Source organism: Rattus norvegicus, chromosome 6 (assembly GCF_021556685.1).
Source record: "Rattus norvegicus strain SHRSP/BbbUtx chromosome 6, alternate assembly SHRSP_T2T, whole genome shotgun sequence".
NCBI classification, from domain to species: Eukaryota; Metazoa; Chordata; class Mammalia; order Rodentia; family Muridae; genus Rattus; species Rattus norvegicus.
Genome location: NC_141539.1, coordinates 27,699,282 through 27,720,606, shown reverse-complemented (window position 1 = coordinate 27,720,606; position 21,325 = coordinate 27,699,282). Strand labels below are relative to the sequence as shown.

The 21,325-nt window shown below is 44.6% G+C and overlaps 1 protein-coding gene across 2 annotated transcripts in view; it reads right to left on the bottom strand.

Annotated features, from left to right (window-relative positions):
- The window catches only part of Srd5a2 (steroid 5 alpha-reductase 2), a 39,510-nt gene extending 21,716 nt beyond the window's left edge, over window positions 1-17,794 (bottom strand). Inside the window, exon 1 of one of the 2 annotated variants that reach the window (XM_087554589.1) lies at window positions 17,469-17,794. In XM_087554589.1, coding sequence (XP_087410715.1) covers window positions 17,469-17,749 — 281 coding nt within the window. In that variant the 5' untranslated portion in view covers window positions 17,750-17,794. 2 annotated transcript variants of the gene reach the window in all.
- Window positions 17,795-21,325: the final 3,531 nt, after the last annotated feature.

Below are 21,325 nucleotides of genomic sequence, written 5' to 3'. Positions count from 1 at the left end.
TACTCCCTGGTCCAAGCATTCAGACTCTGATCCCTAAATCCCCTACAAAGCCCCTCTCTCTACATTCAAGCGCAACAGTGACCACACTCATTTCCATGAATAAAATCGCCACCTCAGGGCCAGAGAGATGGCTCAGGGGTTAAGCGCGTTCACTGCTCTTCCAGAGGTCCTGAGTTCAATTCCCAGCACCCACGTGGCAACTCACAACTGCCTGATGCCGTCTTCTGGTGTGCAGATGTACATGCAGACAGAGGTACCCGCATACATAAAATACATAAATAGATCACTGCCTCTGCCTCTCACGTCCTCCAAACTGTTGAAGAAGGAAGAGGAGAGTGGGGCCCTGACCCGGCATGTCTACAGGTCCTCTGTGCACAGGGCTTTTTCCTCCTAGGGAGAGTGAAAATCAAAAAGGGAAACAAGCACTTCCTGAAGGTGAAGTTCTGGCTTGATGAATTCTGTCTTCCTAACAGATCTTGGGCAAGCATCTTTGTGTGTAAGTGAGGCTAGTCATAACTTTGGGATTAACATGATCATTCCCATTAACATTCAAGATTCCCATTCTTGGAGCTTCAGGGGCCTGAAGGTAGGTTAGATTCTCAGAGGGAAAATGTCTAGAGAGTCAATAAAAACTCATTTAGAAAAATAACTGCCTCTTAGCAGTGAGGTCTTGTCCCCTGAATGAGAGCAAATGAGTCCAACTCCTCAGCTTACGACGCTTCCAAAGTAAACCATGGATCCAGCCCACACTTATGGCCTCCTAAATCAATAATCCTTGCTTCTTAACCAAAGGGATGTATCGAGGCCGGAGATGCTAGAAGTTCCTTAGCTGTTCATGCACAGCACGGCTGGCGTGCAACAACGATTGATGTGCAGTCACTCAGGACCCAGGCTCTTCCAGGGAGTCTTCGGAGAGCAAAAGCAAGCAAATGCGAACAAAGCTGTAGGTTTTATTGAGGATGGGCCTTCGGAATAGAGCATTATATGTTACTCCCGCCCTCGTTCCTTCGTCTCCACACAGCCGTAGGGAAAATGGAAAATGCGACCTACCAGTCTTCTCAGTGGGAAAAGGAAAAATAAATCCATAAACATCAAGAATGTTGGGAAGCCAGAAGCCCTAGGGAACAAATATGGCTCTCAGGACATAAATGGCTTTGCTTTGGGAAACTGGAAGCAATTCAAAACAGTATATGTCTCTGTGTAGAAAAAAAATGGTGGAGAGAGGGGAAAGAGAGTTGGTAGTTGGTTCATGAGACCGCAAAGGAACACCAGGGAGTTGGACACAATTTCCCCTTCAGCTCTGTATGGTTGGTGCTGTTTATCAACCTGACGAGAATCTAGACTCCCCTGGAAGATGGGTCTTTGTCATGCCCGTGAGAAACTGTCTTGACCACATTAATTGATGAGAGAAGGTTCACCTTGATTGTGGTCAGGACCATTCCCTGAGCTGGGAACCCCAGACTAAATAGAGAAAGCCACTGGGAGTTAGCACAGATGCACGTATTATTCTGTGCTGCCTGACTCTGGGTGCAATGTGACCAGACACTTCAGGCTCCCGCTGCCTTCACCACCTCACTGCGGTCGACTGTACCCCAGAACAAGGAGCCAGAATAAATCAAAGCCTTCTTCCTTAAATTACTTTGTCAGAGTATTTTTTTTCATCTTTATTAACTTGAGTATTTCTTATTTACATTTCGAATGTTATTCCCTTTCCCAGTTTCCAGGCCAACATCCCCCTAACCTCTCCCCCTCCCCTTCTCTATTGGTGTTCCCCTCCCCATCCTCCCCCCATTACTACCCTCCCCCAACAATCACATTCACTGGGGGTTCAGTCTTGGCAAGACCAAGGGCTTCCCCTTCCACTGGTGATCTTACTAGGCTATTCATTGCTACCTATGAGGTTGGAGCTCAGGGTCAGTCCATGTATAGTCTTTGGGTAGTGGCTTAGTCCCTGGAAGCTCTGGTTGGTTGGCATTGTTGTTCATATGGGGTCTCAAGCCCCTTCAAGCTCTATCAGTCCTTACACTGATTCCTTCAACAGGGGTCCCGTTCTCAGTTCAGTGGTTTAACGATGGCATTCGCCTATGTATTTGCTGTATTCTGGCAGAATACAGATCTACAGGAGAGATCTACATCCAGTTCCTGTCAGCCTGTACTTCTTTGCTTCATCCATCTTATCTGGTTTGGTTGGCTGTATATGTATGGGCCACATGTGGGGAAGGCTCTGAATGGGTGTTCCTTCTGCCTCTGTTCTAAACTTTGCCTCCCTATTCCCTCCCCAAGTATTTTATCTCAAACTTTTATTATTATCTTATGTATATGGGTAGGTGTCTTAGTTAAGGTTTTACTGCTGTGAACAGACACCATGACCAAGGCAACTCTTATAAGGACAACATTTATTTGGGGCTGGCTTACAGGTTCAGAGGTTCAGTCCATTATCATCAAGGTAGAAACATGGCAACATTCAGGCAGGCATGGTGCAGGAGGCACTGAGAGTTCTACGTCTTCATCTGAAGGCTGCTAGCAGAATACTCACTTCCAGGCAGCTAGGATGCGAGTCTGAGAGCCCACACCCACAGTGACACTCCTACTCCAACAAGGGCACACCTCCTAATAATGCCACTCCCTGAGCCAAGCACATACAAACCATCACATTATGTATATGTATATACGTGCACTATCTGCATGGTAAACAGAGGCCAGAAGAGGGCATCCGATCCCCTGGAAATAGCGTTTTACAGGGTTGTGAGCTGACATGTGGGTGCTGGGAATTGAACCCAGGTCCTCTGAAGGATAGTCACTGCTCTTGTCACTAAGCCATCTCTTACCCTGAGTCATTTTATCACAGCAACAGGAGAAGAAACTACGATAGCATCCTCTGCCCTACCTACGCTTTGTGATGTTTCCATGGTCTTGTGTCTCTAATTTCTTCCTATGCTGCTGATGTCAATTTTAATTATCTTATGCTCATTCAGATAGAAGCTGATAAGTATTCTGTAAATGTGCGGCTTTCTGTAACTACTAAGTAAATGTTCACTAGGAGGTGGAGGGAGGAGATGACACTCTCTTTGGAAAGGGTTAACTGAAATTGCAGATCCAAATTAAACCCAGAGGGGAAAAAGTTAGAAATAACACATCTTGTGTCTACCAACTCATATTTAACTAAATCTTCTTCAAATATAATGCTATTGCTAAGATTAACAAGCCAATTGAAGACTCTTCACTATATGAAATGTGAGACTTGATTGTCAATCAAAATAAATTCAAGTTCTGCAAATATGTAGAAAGCTTCCCAGTGTTGCACTTAGATGTTCTATATGGTGACCTCATGCCTCTGTCATTCACTGTCCCATTTCCCTGACTTCTTTTACAACAAAATTTCTCTTCGGAGCAGCCCACACTTGTCACCTCTCTGACATTTTCTCCTCTATTGCCTCTGTCCCCATAAAAACAAGCCCTGGTAAGGTCACCTGGTGCCATATTTCCAGACCAAGATCAGAGTTTCAGGCCTCTTCAGGCTGGGCAGAACCATCACCATCTTCTCCTGGAGACAGTGCCAGAAGGACACCACACTCCCTTGGTTCTTCTGCTTCACTCATCTATCCTGGTTTTCCTTTGTGGGTTTCTTCTCAACACCTGGTCCTCCAAATATTGATGTCCCAGATCTCAGACATTTCCTACTTCGTTAACCACTATCATTGTGATGACATCCCCTCAAATAGTATTAAGTAGTGGTGGTGGTGGTGGTGGTGGTGGTGGTGGTGGTGGTGGTGGTGGTGGTGATGGTGGCGGCGACGGCAGTGTCACTGTGGTCTGATTGTGGTCCATCCTTCGTGAACATGCACAGCACTGCAGAAGTCTTTAGGAATGTGTTAGGCTGTGAGTGCTCTACCCTAGTAAGCAGATGGACTCCTCTGCTGAAGGGTTTACAGGAGTGGCTGCTTGTTCTTGCCTTTCTAATCTTGTGGAGATTCTACAAGAAGGTCCTCGCCAAATGCCACCACCTTGATGCTGAATCCTCCAGCCTCAGGAACTGTGAGGGCTAAATTCACACTCCTTACAAAGTACCCACTTCTGTCCTAGATGCTCGAGCAAACTAAGGCAGGCATCTGTCTGATGGTTCATTCACTCATAGACCAGGCAGCTCCCTGCTACGTGTCTCATGTCATGAAGATTTCAGTCTTAACACGCCCCAAATGAGACTCCTGATCTCCCACTCTCTCCAAACCTGTGCATCTTCAGGGCTTTCTCATCCCAGGAAATTGCTAGTTTATTCTCCCAATTCCAGTGTATAGGTCTCTCTTCTCTCTCTCTCTCTCTCTCTCTCTCTCTCTCTCTCTCTCTCTCTCTCACACACACACACACACACACACACACACAATCTCCCTCCCTCTCCCTCTCCCTTCTCCTCCCTCCCTCTCTCTCTCCCTCTTCCTCTTCCTTTCCCCCTCCCTCTCCCCCTACAATCTCCCCCTTTCTCACCCAGAGACCAGAAAAAAAGGAAAAAATAGTACCCTCACTCCTACCCAACAACAAAATTCAGAGAAAGTTCCCCTACCCTATCACTGAGCTAGGAAAAGCACATTAAGCCCTGTGGAGTTGTCAGAGAGGGCTAAGAGGGAGCCAGAACTTTAAGTTTTTCCATATTCTCTCAGTACATGGTGAGATCTTGTGGGGAGTCTGTACATCCTGACCCTAATCCTCTTCCTGGTCTGGGTGGTATTTGAGGCGACTGAGTGGAGAGTGGAAATATTCCCCAACCCCCAGCTCACTCTTATGAGGTGGGAGAAACACCTGGGAGGAGAAGGAAACACAAAGTTGCCAGCCAGGCCGTTGTCTGTGGAGGGCAAGTATGGATCCAGAACTCCCACCCCCTGCAACAGCAACAAGGAGCCTTGGCATTAGGATAACCTGGACTGCTGCCCACACAGGGCAGGAATGGGGTGACACTCCCATAACCTTAGCTAGATCCATGTGAGGAGATATTGACACAAAATCCTGACACAAGCTACTCACCTGAGAGGAGGGAACCTCAGTTAAAAAAAAATCTTCACAAGATCAGGCTATACACAAGCCTGCAGTGCGCTTTCTTAGGTAGTGATTGATGGGAGCAGGCCCAGCCCAATGGGGGTAGTGGTATGCCTGGGCTGGACATGAGTTCTATAAGAAAGCAGCTGAGCAAGCCAATGGGGAGCATCCAACAATGGCCTCTTCTTTAGCTCCTGCTTCCAGGTTCCTGCCCTGGTTCGTTCCTGTCCTTACTTCCTTCAATGGTGAAGAGTGATATGGAAGTGTAAGCCAAATAAAGCCTATCCTCCCTGAGTTGTTCCCGTCATGGTGTTTTATCACAGCAATGGTAACTCTAACTAAGGCCGTGGTTAAGCACACTGGCTACTCTGGCAGAGGATTCCATTTGTTTCACAGTAACCACATGGAGAAGCACAACCGTCTGTAAGTCCAGTTCTCAGGGATCAGCTTCTTTCTTCTGGCCTATGCAGACACAGCACATGCAAGTGGCATACAGGTGTATGTGTAGGCAAAACCCTCATGCATGTAAAATAAAAATTAAAAGTAAACAAAACAAATAACAGCAAATGCTAACAAGGTCACAGAGAAAAAAGAAATCTCATTCACTGCTGGTGGGAGTGCAAAGAGGTGAAGCCACTCTGGGAATGAGTATGAAAGGTCCTTAAAAAAATAGTAAAAATAGAACTATCACTTGATCCGTTACACCACTCTTGGGAGTGCAGTCTTAGGAACAGAACCACACACACTATAACCCAAAGATATTGTAGCATTGTTCCCAATAATCATTGTGGAACCAGCTCTGGTGTCCCTCAATGATGAAATTATCTTTAAAAATGTGAAGATTTAATTATATATACATACATTGTATATACGATGGAGTTTTATTCCCACATGAAGAAAAATGGAATTATGCCACTTGCAGAAAAATGAATGCAATTGGAGATGATCATATTAAATAGAAGAAACAAGACTCGGCATGATGAATTATGATATGTTTTCTCTCCTGTGTGGGTCCTAGATTTTACAGAGATACATACATTTCATATACATACACACATGCATGCATGATATGAGGGTAGAAAGACTTTGTGGGGAAGAAAGAGAACTAGCAGGAGGCGGTAAGGGAGAGAAAAGGAAGCATGGCATCACACACAGCCGAAGTATATGATACATTTAAATGAAGGGTCTTTATGAAGCTTGTCAGCACGCACTTTGAACACACCAATAGAAATTATGAAGAGAAATATACTATTGTAGGGTGCGGTTGTCCTTATCAAAGGGCACAGCCTTCAAAGATGCCTCTGCCTCAGCATCACACCTTTATACATCTAATCTCCATTCCACTGTTTACTTGAATAATAATTTAAAAAAGAATAAGATAAGGCATATTGAAATTTATTGGCAGACTTTGTTGAGTGAAAGTTCAGACCCATCTGTCATCACTGGTATCCCCTAATCAATAGCCCCTACTCTATGGCCCTGTAGTCACCTTGGCACCCACAGCTAGATGAGGAATAGGATTCACATAAAGGAAATCAGTCTTTCATCACCTGTAGCCTTCCACAAGCTTAGAGACGTACAAGATGGAACCCAAAGGTCCTTGCACATCAAGCATGAGAATGGATGCAGAAATAGAATTAAGAAACTGGAGAGATTTCTCAGAGCATTTGCTGCTCTTCCAGAGGACTCAGTATGGGTTCCCTGAATTCACAGCAGGTGGCTTCTGACGACCTATAATCCAGCTCCAGGAGACTTGCCACCTTTTGGCTCCTGTGAGTGCCTGCACACACTTGGCGCACACGTACTTGCGCACTCGGGCATGTGAAAGTGTACACATACACATATACGCGCGCACACACACACACACACACACACACACACACACACACTAAACAATTTTTAAGGAAATAAAAGGAAGAAATACAGGAAAAATAGTAGATACCATGCGAAAACTGATGCTCAGTTCAGAAATACAAGCAATGGGCTTAGCAGTAACAGGAGTATAAGCAAAAACCACTTAAACCTGCCAATCAGCCAGTAGTGAAGATGGTCAAATTAGCAAAGATGAATTATAAACCCCACTGGGGATGCTTCCTCTTCCAGTAAATTTGGAGTAATGGGAACTGGATTTATTTTCTAGACTGTAAATAAGCAAGACAAATTATCTGAAACAAAAGGTATCAGACAATGAAAGACAGTGTCTTCAATTATTTTCCCAGTACTGTGATAATGTAGTCTCTCAAAAGCACCTTAATGGAGAGCAGAGTTGTTGAGTTCTTGGTTCCAGGTCATAGTGCATCAGAGCAGGGACGTCACAGGGACAGATAGCAATAAATTTACACATACTAGTGCTCAGATTATTTTCTCCATTGACTTATACAGTCCAGAGTCCACTGCCTAGGGAATAGTACCACCAATAGGGGGCAGTTCTTTTCATCTCAGTTAAGATAATCAAGATAACCCCCCACTGACATGATCATAGGCCCACTTCCCAGGCGATTCTACATTTTTCTTAGCTGACAGTAAATACTAACCATCGCATACAGGGATATCTGAGAAACAAAGAACACATTATGTGAACTTTATAACTATCCCAGATTGCTGTTTTGAGAGGATTTCTAGGCTGAAGCACAAGCAAGGGGATTCTAAACTAAAACTACAAGATTCTTGAGTCAGGAGGTCAAGATTGTACAACTCTCAATATAGAGTACTTAAGAGGGAGACACAGAGTACTGAAGAGGGTCTTTTTCAGATAGTCAGCTAATTAGTGAATTTGTGTAAGAAAAGAATCACCCCCAAATTTAAGAACAGTACATAGTACTTAATATTTGATCAGGAATAAAGTCCATTTTCACCAGCCAGATAGAAAACTCATAATCCATGAGACACTGCTAGAATGCTCTAAAAGACTTATTTTAGAGAAGATTAATCAATCTAGGTAGACCAGTTCTCTCTGGAAATGCCTGAAAGGATTGAATTGCTTTCAGATAACTCAGCTGCACCTAGAATGAAGATCAATAATATTTATAAAAATGTAAAGATTCCTAACATTCAACACTATAATTTCCTCTCTTGTTGTTTTACTGGGTTTTTTGTTTTGTTTTGTTTTGTTTTGCTCTTGTTTTTTAGAAGCTGGTTTGTCCACCCTGATCTGGATCTTCCTATGTAGAAAAGGTTCACTTAAACCTGTAATCCTCTTGCCTCAGTATCCCAAGTGGTAGGATGATGGTGACTTATTTTAAAGAGCTTTAAAGCAAGCTACATCTGGCTTTAAAGAGCTACAATTTCTGAGCGTCTAATGCATGCAAAAATGTGGGTAAACATTGCCCATGACTGGAATAACAATCAATCAAAAGTGATACAGATAGTACATGGAAGAGTCAGTAAGTGGTTCAGGGAGGTAAGACACTTGCTAGCAAGTCAGATGGCCTGAGTCCTGAGTCCCATCCCTGGGATCCATATGGTGGAGGAAAGAAACAACTCCACAAGCTGTCTTCAGACCTCCACACACATATGCATCAGAAAAAAGGAAAAAAGAAAGAAAACTCAAAAATAAACAAGGTCAATATTAGAATAGCGGACAATGAAATTAAAATGACGATTGTGACTACATTCCTTGTGTTTTTAAAATTAAACCAGGACATGAAAGTTATTTTTCTTTTTAAGTTCAAACTTCTATGGATGAAAACTGTAGCTGGGAAGGAACGGTCTTTTTGGCTTATACATTACAGTCCATCAAGGGAAACCAAGCCAGGGGCCTGAAACTGAAAACCATAAAAGGATGTGCTTGCTGGCCTGCTTGCTCTGGTTTACTCAGCTACTTTTATACTCCAGGCCCATCCTGCCTAGGGATGGCACTGCCCTAAGTGGGCATCAAGAAAAGGCCCTACAGACCAATGTGATGGAGATAATTCCTCAGTTGAGGCTGCTTCTTCCCAGGCAACTCTAGCTGGTATCAAATTGACAGTAGTAGTAGTAGTAGTAGTAGTAGTAGTAGTAGTAGTAGTAGTAGTAGTAGTAACCAACACAATTATAATTGGTTTTGATTATAGAGCAGTTAAGTGACCAGTTTTTTTTAAGATTTTTTTTAAGTCCTGTATCTACATAACATTTTTTTACCTTTGGGAGTGTCTCCCTTTAACATTTCAGTTTTCAGGCGCTCTCTCTCTCTCTCTCTCTCTCTCTCTCTCTCTCTCTCTCTGTCAAACATAAGTAGATTATTTTCATAGAAAACTTGAATAACTTTCAGTGACATGGGTTTCAAGTGTTTTTAAGTAACAATTTAGGTATATTTAATACGAATTCACTTAAACTGCACAATCTGATGTTTGAGGTGTACACATATTCATGATATCATATCACAACAAATACACCCATCACTACCGAGAGATCCTTCATTTCCCTGTATCTTCGGGAAACTACTGGGTGTCTCTCATGTCACTGTGTGCTATTTGGACTTTATAAAAATAGGATAATAAAGCAAGCATTCTTTGGGCTTGGTTCCTTTCACCTAGAATTATTTTGCCCCCTTCCCAGACTGTAACATGTGCCAATATTCCATTCATTGTATTTCTTGAGTAATGCTTCATTATACATTTATACCACAGTTTATTACTTTCATTGACTGACCAACATTTGAATTATTAGAGCTTCCCCCAAAGAAGACACTGCACAGATATTTCCACACAGGTCTTTCTATGAGTACGTGCTTTTACTGGGGACAGAGGATGTCTAGAAATGAAATATCATGGACCCAAGAGCAGGTAAGCACTTACTTTTTGATGTAAGCTTTTTCAACATTTACTGTCTGAATATCATCAGACGTACCTGTCATTTCACATTTCAATCGGAAGTGTGTGAGTAGTATGACCACCTGCTCTTTTAGCCCACTCAGTAGGTTCCTAATGATGGCAGGATTCAATTTGCATTTTTCTAGCTATTTCACGGTGAGAATCACTTTGCGTTCTTATTTGGCATTCAGCTATTTTCTTGGGTAAAATATGTATCTGTGTAATTTTCCCATTTTAAAAATGTAAGGGGTGGGGCTGGGGAGGTGGCTCAGCAGCTAAGAGCACTGACTACTCTTCCAGAGGTCCTGAGTTCAAATCCCAGCAACCACAAATCCCATCTGTAATGGGAATCTGAAGCCCTCATCTGGTGTCTGAAGACAGCTACAGTGTACTCGTATACAATAAATAAACAAATCTTTTTGTAAAATGTAAGGTGTGAAGTCAATTTTTAGGGAGGAACTGTATTTTCAGTAAGCAGCACTAGAACATCTGGCTGCTGCAGATGTAATTTTGCAGAAGGAATTTTGACTCATACTTCCAACACTAGGGAAATTGGTCACTCAAAATGAGTAGAAGGCCTACATGCAAAACCCAAAACCGTACACCGTCTAGGAGGAAGTACAAGAGAGGACCTTGCTACTGAAGCTTAGAAACAACAGCTAACGCTCATGGACAGATGGGAAAACTCAAGCAGCTAAATGAAATGTCCCTGCTTTTCAGAAAATAGCCTAAGAGTTAGAAAAGAAAATCACAAACTGGGAGAAAAAAATACTTGCTAAGTGCCTACCTGGCAAGATGTTTGTGTTCAGGATATATAAATAACCTTAAAGTTCAACAAGAAAACAAATGAGTGTACTACTATTTAGATTTGTTTATTAAAGATGCAACTTTGGGCAATCCCTGAGAGAAGGGCACACAGAATAGGCATGTTTGGAAGCACAGAAACCCAGTTACCTGTTGTTTAAAAGGTGTGGGGGGGCGCTGGGGGGACGGGGTGGTTCGTGCCTAGAATCCAGCTACCCTGAATTTTCAAAGTTCCCTGTTTTGCAGCAAAGGGTCAGCCTGGGCAGTGTGGATCATATACAATGGAACGATTTTGAAAATGGAAGAGTTTTTAAATGGCCTAGAGCCTGACATGAGACTTGAACTGGCTAGTAGGTCATAGGTGCCAGTGATAAAATTAGAATTAAAAAGTGAAAAGACTGGGTGTTTAGAGTGCAGGATGGTTCTAAGCCAGGGTCACCAGATGGGGCCCTTTCGTGACAGAATATCACAATTCCACCCACGGATCTGGACAGGGAACATCCTCTGGAGAGCAGGTCAAGCATTGCCTTCTCAGGGCTCCTCCGCTAGTCCACTGCTCTGCATGTCCTGAGGAGTAGCATTAGCAAGAACAAAATGAGATGGCCTGTGTAAATCATTAACATAATGCCTGGAACACCCAGAGCCCAATAAATAGTGGCTTCTCCGTGCCCCCCTCCCTGCTCCCATAACCAAATGGAAGGCAAATTGCACTGTTGGCTCTAATTCAGAAGTTTTTAAATTTTAGAGCTCCTGTGTTGGGCTGAGTATCATTAGAGGCTCCTGGGTTGAGGACAGAAACGTTTGAAACATCTTGAGTCTGGACTTGAATCTCCACCCTCCTTCCACGCCCCGTCCCCCTTAATCTACAGAAGCAAGTTGCCACATCCTGGCAAAACTCCTAAGACACAAAATGTGTGTGTATGCTCCCCTCTCCAACTGTCCTTGGCCTGTTACTCCACAGAGACGGGCAGGTGAATTATTCAATTGGCTAGTGTAACATCAGGATCTCTCAAAGAACAGTTTGAGTCCATCTTTTCAGAGAAAATATGACTTGGAGGAGAGCTCTAGTTGTCCAGCCCTGGTTGATGCTGGTAGTCTGAAGATACAGTTAGAAGATGCACCTGATTCCTACTTTGTCACTTTCCCCTAACCCTGCTTTGTCAGTAAGAAGTATGGAGAACTGTCTCTTATTGCTCAATCCCCAATTCTATCTGATAGGGAACAGTGGAGCTGTTTGGAACCCCCTCAAACACCACCCACAATCTACTCAAACACAGACAGGTTCCCCCCCTCAGACCTTTTCATACTGATGCTGATTTCATATTGATGTGGCTACCACCCAAGTTTCCACCCACACTGAGATCCCTTACCTGTTTTTCTCTAGGAGGCAAGCACCCAGCACTGTGGTTCTTTCTGACTATCCTAAGACATAGCATGCGTGGGGACATTCGAGGCTCTGCTAAGGACAAGAGTTCAAGCCCCATTCTTCCCTCCCTTGTCATATAACTTGGTACCCATCGCCTCCATGCATCTGGGTCCCTGTTTCCCATCCTTGCTTGTTCTTTTTCTGTGACCTAAGTTAGATTTAAGAGGAGCAAGGAGCTGGTCCTCTCTGTCATGTGTACAAATGAATCAAGAACTCTGTTTACATTTTGGTAAACATAGCTGTACATTTCTTCGGATGTAGTTATGATGTCATCCCTTTTAAAAGGAAAAGTCCAGGAGCCATGCTCTCTCCTGCAGGCATTCCCATAAAGAACCCGGAGCCCAATAATTCTCAGAAAATGACATTTACTACCAAGTCTCTAAATAAATGTAGCAGGCACTTTCTTAAATTCACCCAACATTTGGATATAGAATTCAACCAAACTTTACTATAGAGTGAATGTAAACCTGTATACTACCCATTGTTTACTTAAGGATTGCTAAAGTGTTGTCTGAGGGCCAAATCTGGACCACTACCTGGTTTTGCAAAGTTTTTCTGGAACACCAAGCACACACACTCATTTGCTCACAAAATATCTACCTTGGCTGCTTTTTGACACATCCCAAACGGGGCCATCTATCGCAGCCAAGGAACCAGACAGTTGCAAAACCTAAAACAACTATGATCTGACTTTCAAGTTTGCTGTGGTCAGGAATGGCAATTACCACAGCACTCAAGAGGACAAGGCAGGGGTTGGAGAGATAGCTCAGTGGTTAAGAGCATTGACTGCTCTTCCAGAGGTCCTGAGTTCAAATCCCAGCAACCACATGGTGGCTCACAGCCATCTGTAATGGTATCTGATGCCCTCTTCTGGTGTGTCTGAAGACAGCTACAGTGTACTTATATATAGTAAATAAATAAATCTTAAAAAAAAAAAAGAGGACAAGACAGGAGTGTGAGCCACCTTAAGATTCTATCTAAACAAAAATAAAAATAAAATAAGTCTGATGATTCTCATTCTATACATTCTTTCAAAGAATATTAATTGGGAAATATTACATGTTATGAATGTCCTCCGCACACAACCACGCACATGCTTGTCTCATGCTAGATCTCTTCAATCTGGAAGAGCAAAGATGTATCTGTTACCATCGATATAGGCAGTAAGCTTCCCTGATTCTCAGGCAGTGAATGGCCTCCTTAGGCTGCCTGTGTTTGAATATCTAAACCATCTGCACCTCACAGGCAACAAGTGACCCACCAAGGAGGACCTGGGTCAGAATCTCACTTTGCTGCTCACCAGCTCAACCCCTGGTGCATGGCTGCTGTAAGGTGTAGACGTTAGAAAGGACAGGCGGGGAGTGTGGGAGTTGGAGAGATGGGGACTAAGTCTTCTTAGGATAGATTTGAATCCATGTGCAGAGAGACTTCTGGAAGAATCAGAGCAGGGTCGCAGGCAAGCAGTGGTTTAGTCGCAGCTTCTCGGAAAAAACAAAGCCCAGCCTGAGTCTCAAATAATAGAGAGGATTTGTGCTGCTGGAGAATCGGTGGAGAGAAAAACAAGAGTTTTATTAAAGCTGCCATCTGATTGGGAATTAGTTCCGTATCACTTGGAATCCCAAAGACTAATGTGTGCATTTCACAGCCCAGCAGCTTCAAACTTTTGCTACTGTTGTTGTTTCGTTTTGGTTTTTTGTTTTGAAACGAGGTCTAACTCCGAAGCCCTGGCTGCCCTCAACCAGATCAGAATGGCCTTAAACACAAAGAGATCTTCCTGTCTCTGCTTCTGTCTCCCAAATGCTAAGATTAAAGACGTGAAACATACCCAGCTCCTTCTAACCTTCTGAGAGAGAAATCTTTTCTCTTTTTAAGACGCTTTATTCTTATTGAGCTCACCTGCAAATCTTCAAAAGGACACCAACCATGACAGGTACTCAAGTATAGTATATACTGGCTACAGTGTAGGAGACCACATATTCTTGGGAAAGAGAATACCGGAAGGAATTTAGACAAAGAGGCATTCCGGGTCGGCATGGAGGTCAGCAGGAGGTGAGACAACTCTGCCTGCATCAGTTGGGTAGTGGGGTTAGGCCGAATGCTTAGGCAGCAGTCATTTCCAGGTGGCTAAACACCCACCACAATAGACTGAAAAAAACGGGGTGCCAGCTGACCTGGTCATGCAACCTCAGCAATAATGATTCCTAAGCGGTTGCCAGCACTCCCACAATGCCGCGTGTTGTTGCCAGTCAGTGGAGTTCATTCATCCACTCAGTATCCGCTGTGTACCAACACTTTGCTCCAGGAGCACAGCGTGCAAAGAAATGATACAAAAGAAAGATAAGAGCTTGCCCTTGTGGGATTCATTCTAATGCGACGCCCTTATAACAAGGGAAGTGGACTGAACTTCAACATCCACACCATAGAATCGCTTGTGGTACGGACCAGTCCTGGAGGGACACTTTGCAAAGGAATTTGAACCAAACCTGAGCCTTTCATCCCCCTAAGAGCTTGTTCCTGTTTCCAAGCCATTAAATCCTGAATCCTCCGGGAATGTTTGTACCACGAGCCTACAGAGTTTTCACAGAGTTCTAACTTCTGGAATTCTTTTTTTTTTTTTTTTTTTTTTTTTTTTGGTCATTTCTACTTTTCCTTCAGTGCATCTATTTGGATCCAGAACTTAATTCTAAGCAGGAGCTCAGTGACTACATTAGCGTCTGAAATGAATTTCAGTGCAAAACCCAGGGCCTATACATCTGCAAAGAGTTTATCTACAAAGAGTCAGGTTAGTTGTATAGCTGTCAGTGAGAAGTAGGTAAATCATGGTTTTTAACCCGAGGTTAAATACAAAACAGTCCCCAGGGAAATAGGCTCTAAGGATGTGCAATAATGTAGAAAGATACATATAATAAATGTTAGCAAGTCCCTGAAGATGGGTCAGTAGGTAAAAATGCTTGCAGAATAAGCTGACACCCTGAGTTTGGATCTTATGAACCCACCTAAAAAGCCAATGCAGTGGTCTCTGTAATGCAGAACCCTGCCTTAAGGTAAGGTAAGGACAGAATTGCTTACAAGTTCTTGGCCCAGCCAGCCTGGGGTGCCTTACAAGAAACACATACACCGTTGATTTTGAAAGTCCCAAAATGTCCCAAGCAAACTATATATTTCAACAGAAGAAGCTCGTGTGAAATAGGGTTGACACCCATAAAGAAAGGTGGGCATGTTTCGATACATGAATGACATACTTACACATTAAAGTACATTTCTAGCACTGTGATGAGAGCCAAAGTGCCAACTATGTGGCAGGGAAAAGTTTTGGACATAGCCTGTTACTTGTTCCAAAGTCCCATCTGCAGAATGGAGGTGACTGTAGTCCCTACCTAACCGGTTGGCATGAGGATTAACCCTGACATCACTTGGAATGTTTGCTGCAGAATCTAACATCTAGGAAGCGCTCAGAACCACAGCACAGGAAGTGCTCAGGGGCCTCAGAAGAAGAGCTGAAATGCGGGTAGAAAAGTCCACGAATGTCTCCTGGTGAGTAGGAGACAAGTAAGTCAGGGAGCAAACGTGTCTCAGACAGAACCATTCCCCAAACCCTTTACTAATACGTTTAAAGCTCCTGTGAAGACAAAGGACAGCACGTACATATTTATTTTACAGCCATCTGCTTCCTTGTTTGTTTTAAAGGGCACTGGTCATATTTTTGTTGCATGAAATGCCTTTGTGTTTTATTAATCTAAAAATTATATTAATAGGATTTTCAGAAAACATGCATCGTTTTTCTATATGAAACGGCCTCATTACAAAAGGACTTTATAGCCAGGCTGTGGTAGCATATGCCTTTAATATCAGCTTTCTAGAGGCAGAGACAGACGTGTCTTCTCTGTCAATTCCAGGACAGTAAGGGCTACATAATGAAACCCTGCCTAAAAACGAAAACATTTGTAAAGCTGACAGCAGGACATTTGGAGACAAGAACAGATGTCCACACAATCACATTTTCTTGTCAAATATCTATTTCCAAACAAGCAAAGTCAAATGCTTTGTCTTGTATCTCCTGCACTCAGGATCCTTCCTTCTGTGCAGCTGTATCAGATAAAATGATAACTACCCTGGGACTTTACACAAAAAGCTTTTTTGTAAGTATTTATTAGATAAGCATAAATGTATTACTACTTGCCAATACTTAACGTTTTCAACAAATGAGAAATTCATATTAACACTGCATGATTACTAAATATTGACCAGTAAAGATCCTCTAGATGAGGGCTAAGAAAGGCATGTTAAAATTTGTATTTCTGGCCCCTCCTTTCCTAGAAATGATGTGAAAATCCTGCCTTGGGTCCCCGTAGGCCTTTTTTTCTTTTAAATCTAAGTTCTTATCTAAATTGACCTGATCTTCTGACCTGAGGAATCTCTGCTCCAGATAGCACAGCAAGCCTCTGGCAGCCCTTCCCTGCCCGTGCTCCCTGTTAGTTACCTGTGTGGAGAATCTGTCTAGAGCTGGGAGCCTAGAACCAGTGGTATCCTTTGGGAACAGGCTGGTAATCCTACTGGCCCCAGGAGTGTCACCTTTCCTTCAACTACATAACCTTTCTCAACCTTGGTTTCTTTGACTGTCCAGTGGGCAGATCTCTCTTTCAGTGAAGCCAAACAAGAGGGCAGCGACTAACCAATCAGAGAGGTGCTTCAGCGGAGTCTGCCTACTTCCCCTGGGGTCTCCTGGAGATTGTGCAGTCCTCAGACTGTCTTTGATCACTTTCCTGTCTTTTCCTCCCACACCAGAAAGGCAAAATTCTGAACTCAGAATTTTTTTCATCTAGAGCGCTTGAGGGCTTGCTCAGCTTTTCCTGACTCAAAGTCCTGAAGGAGTTGGGAAGGGTAATTGTCGGTGACCTCAGCTTCTTTAGGGTCGTTTCTAAGCAGAATCCCCATCTTATCCTGTTCTCATCTATGGATGGGAGGTGGACTCTGCCCACTTCCTTCCTCAGTCACACAAAGGCCAAACTGTTCAGAAGAACTTCTCAAAGTTCCAGAGCGTATCACCTCCCCAAGTCCCTGAACCAACCGGACCTGGCATTATACCAGAAAGGTGAGGTCTAGGGACAGAGCAGGCACTTGCAAGGCGCACAGTTGGAGAGGGAAGGACCCTGGCCAATAACTCCTACCCGAACTGAGTTCCCCAGCATCACCCACCCACCCTTGCAGCCACCTGGATATCTGAGGGGCGCCCAAGGGACCCTGAAGGCATCTCCTGCCCCTCTGGTGATTCCCAGCCCTGGGGATTCTAGCCTAAAGTCCCCGCCTGGAGCTCCAAACACGCCTCACTCCGCCCTCCTCCCCACTCTTTGCGCAGCCCCTCGATGTTAGTCCACGAGCTGGAGCGAGCCAGAGCTGTGCTCTGCGGAGAAAAGGCTAACCTGTGGAAGTAATGTGCAGAGAAGAGAGCCAGCAGGACATTCCCGGGCGGTCCGAAGAGGGAGCGCGGCTGCCAAGCGAGCATCCCTACCGACACCACAAAGGAAGGCAACTCCTGCAGGAACCAGGCAATGCGTGCCGGCAGGAAGGGAACTCCCGACGACACACTCTCTGTGTGTTTCCCGTAACTGGCAGGTTTCCCTAAGCACAGGATCAGGGTCCCCATAGTGGCCAATGTGGCGCTACCTGCCAGCACCGGGACCTGATGGCAGACAATCTGCATCTCGCCTGTGGTCACAGTTGGTAGCTGCCGCCCGCGTGGCGGAGAGTGCGGGGCCCCTTTATGGAGCACCAGACGCCACCCCGAGTCCGCCCCTCGGACCAGGGTTCCCTCCCCACTCTCTCCACCCCAGCCCGTGTGCCTCCCACCTTGGCGCAGCCCGCCCTGGCTCTGCCTAGCAGCAATGCCCATTTCGCCCGTCTGGTTCTTTGGGCTGCAGCTGGGACAGAGAACCGAAGCTTCTGCAGTGCCAAAAAGTGTTCAGGGTCCTCCTTCTCCACCTGTGCCCGCCGCCTGCATCGATTTCAGCTCTTGCCCTCCCCTAGGTGGCCCTAGGATGCCTTGCTCCTCGCCCACCAACTTCCAGTGTTGTAACATCCAGGACCAAGCAACAGCCAAAACCAAAGCACCGACGCTTCTCCATCCCTAACGCACACCCACAGCGCTGTCGCCAGGCAGCCGATCATGGATCGCCCTGGCAAAACTTCCCACCTGCCCCAGTTGCTCATGCTTCTCCACTCCCCTCAGTTTCTATCCAAACCCTAATCCTTCCTCCCACCCTGGGCTTGGCATTCTGGTACTTTGAAACACCGCCATTCTCTCTGTGGTGGGACCTCCTCTCCTCTGTCACTCTGCATCCCTGCTAGCTCCGCCACACCACGACCCTCCCTCCACCTCTCGGGAGGTGCCAGCTTTGAGGGTAAACGCCAGAATTCCTCGACCACCAGCCTTGGAGAAAAGTTTGTCCCTCAGATGCTCAGGTTAGCCCGGTGGCAGTGATCCTGCGTACAACACCCTGCCCTATCCCCAGGCTCCTCTGAAGCTGGCTCATTCTCTGCCTAAAGTTTCAGTATTCTCTAGAGAGACACATTTTCCCAGTTCTGAAGCGCTTGAGCTGGGTTCCACAGAATGGTGTTGATGCTCTCTGAACCGTCCAGCACACAGCATTCCGCACCGGACCAGGTTCTTTTCCGCTTATGTTTTTCCCACTCTTCCCTCAACCTCCAGACACCTCACCCCACTTCCATCCCCCTATCTCTACTGTGCCTCTGCACCAGCTCTTCTTAGCTGCTTTTTCTTCCTCCCTGTCGCCTTCCTCCCCGTCTCCCTTCTGGCCTGACCTTCTTACCCCACATCTCTTCCCACCGGGCTGTTCCCTTCAGTCTCCCATCTTCTTGTCTCACCTTTGATTACTTAGGACCTATTTTACCCTCCGGTCCCTGTTTGGGGCACAGCCCATACTTTCTTCCCCCACCTCTCTGCCCCCATATTCGGGGCTTTCTTGACCCTTAATTCCAGCTCACCGATTGTAGGATACAATCGCTCTCACTTCCCCATCCACTCCAACCAGTCCTGGGACCAATTAAAAGAATGCACAGCCCCAATCTGTTCCAGATTAGGGAAGTGTCCTCTGCACTGGGATACTTGACAGATAGGAATTCATTTTCTATCCAGGGCTCGCTCTTTTTGCTAGCGAAGAAGTAATAATCATCACCCTGCTGTATTAAAAATAAAACAACAACCATATTTGTTTGAAACTGATCATCGTGCAGGAAGCATCCAGATCGACTGGAGCACTTTCCAGGAAATAGCCAGGTGTTGGTGTCTCAGCAGCTCCCTGCAGTTTAAACACTTGCTTTCTATATGGCCAGCCTTAACCTCTAAGTTCCTACCTGCTCCTTAAAGATGCTCATATCTAGATTGCCAGCAGAAAACCTGAGTCTCAGAATTGTGGCGCTCTCCCTGCTAGCAAACACCACTTAGATGCCTTCCAAAGGCTTCAAATTTAACTCATTTATCCTCTCCTACATCCTACCCAAATTCTCTCTCTGGGTTTTGGTTGGTACCTCTTCTCTGCCTTCAGCAACCATAGTCTTCTTAGCTGGCTGGCTTGCTGGGTCAGAGATCAATGGATGTCATGGTGTCATAATCAGAACATTGGAGTAGCATTCCAAACCAACTCAACGAAATAACTTTGAAAGAATGAAATGTGTCCACCTCAATTCCTTCCTCTCTCTCCTTTTGTATAGCTCTGTCAAATCTGAATGCTCACTTTCCTTTTTATTCCCCACTCCTACAACAACTTCTTGCCAATTAACAACCCACCCTTAAAGTCGGCTGTATGATGAAAACATGAGTCTCTAGCCTGTGTGTCTGTGGGTTGGCCAACACTAGCTGGTCCAGGCAAACTTAGCTGATCTTGGCTTTGTTGATACACTGCTCTGTGAACCACCTCAGAGCACAGCTTTAGGCAGGACTTGAATCCTTCCGGATCCTTAGCCCAGGCTCTCATCCTGGGATGAGTGGGCTAGACCCACCATTCTACGTAGTGTTGATAGAAATGATAACTTTTAGAAAAACACAAGAAACAGGACAAGACTTAGCCCACTCTTGCTTCCTAGTCATTCAATTGGCCAAATAAAATCACGTGACTGATTCATTCCCCCTGTAGTAGAAGACTTATTGCAAAGTTACACAGCAAAGGGCAAAGAGATATAAAAAGAGAATTGAATTCAAAAAGGTAACTGTATGCATTAGATACACAAAAGAGAGGATCAGATTGCAAATGTCAAGTTTGATTGGTTCTCATAAAGAGAATATGTTCTCATAACCTGCACCTAGGTCAAGAGACAAACTCTAAACATTCTGGCGGTTCCCCTCCCTCCCACCTTCTCACAGAAGAACCACTACCCTAACTTCAAGTGCCATAAATTATCTTTGCCTGCTTCTGAACTTCATTTAAATGGGATCAGACAGTATTTGCTTTTGTGTGTGTTTTGATGGTACTTGGAATTTGTTTTACTCAGTGACTGTCAGACACACAGACACAGAAGTAATGGCCATGAGGGGAAACATTGATATTCTTAGATCCTTAGAAACTGAAAACAGGGCAAGCCACACAAGACTACCCAAGAAACAGCAGGGCCCACCAGGAAGCATCAAAACTAAACAGGCGAGGCAGAATAAGGAAAGAATACTTTATATTCAGTGGCTCAGTGATACAGAGGCTGACTCTGGCTATCTATCTTTGACCCTGGGATAGTTAAAATTGGCATATAGTTGCCAGAACTTGAAAATACAATGCAAGATGGTTTGGCTTGCTTAAGAAAGGTATACCAGAGTCATTTAAAATTTCTCAGAAATTACTCTAGGAAAGGTAATTCCTGCCTTGTCAGCAGGATATGGTTAGTAGGGTGTGTGTGTGTGTGTGTGTGTGTGTGTGTGTGTGTGTGTGTGTGTGTGTGATGTACATTGTTGCAAATAGTTCTGATTTGCTAGTTCTCAAAGTGTAACATTCAGTTAAGAGAGAGTATTTTTTCCAACTGACAAAAAGGTAACATAAAACAAACTTTATTTAAACTCACAGTCTCAGTCTGAGGTGCAGCCCACTGGGGAAGGGAAGGCATTGTGGCAAGAGTTGGCTAGTTACACTTCAAGGCAGTTAGGAAACACAAATGAATACTGGTACTTAACTTTCAGTCTCCTGTCTTCTCGTCCAGGATCCAAACCATACATACCATGGCAAACCATACATACCATGGCAAACCATACTACATACCATGGCAAACCATACATACC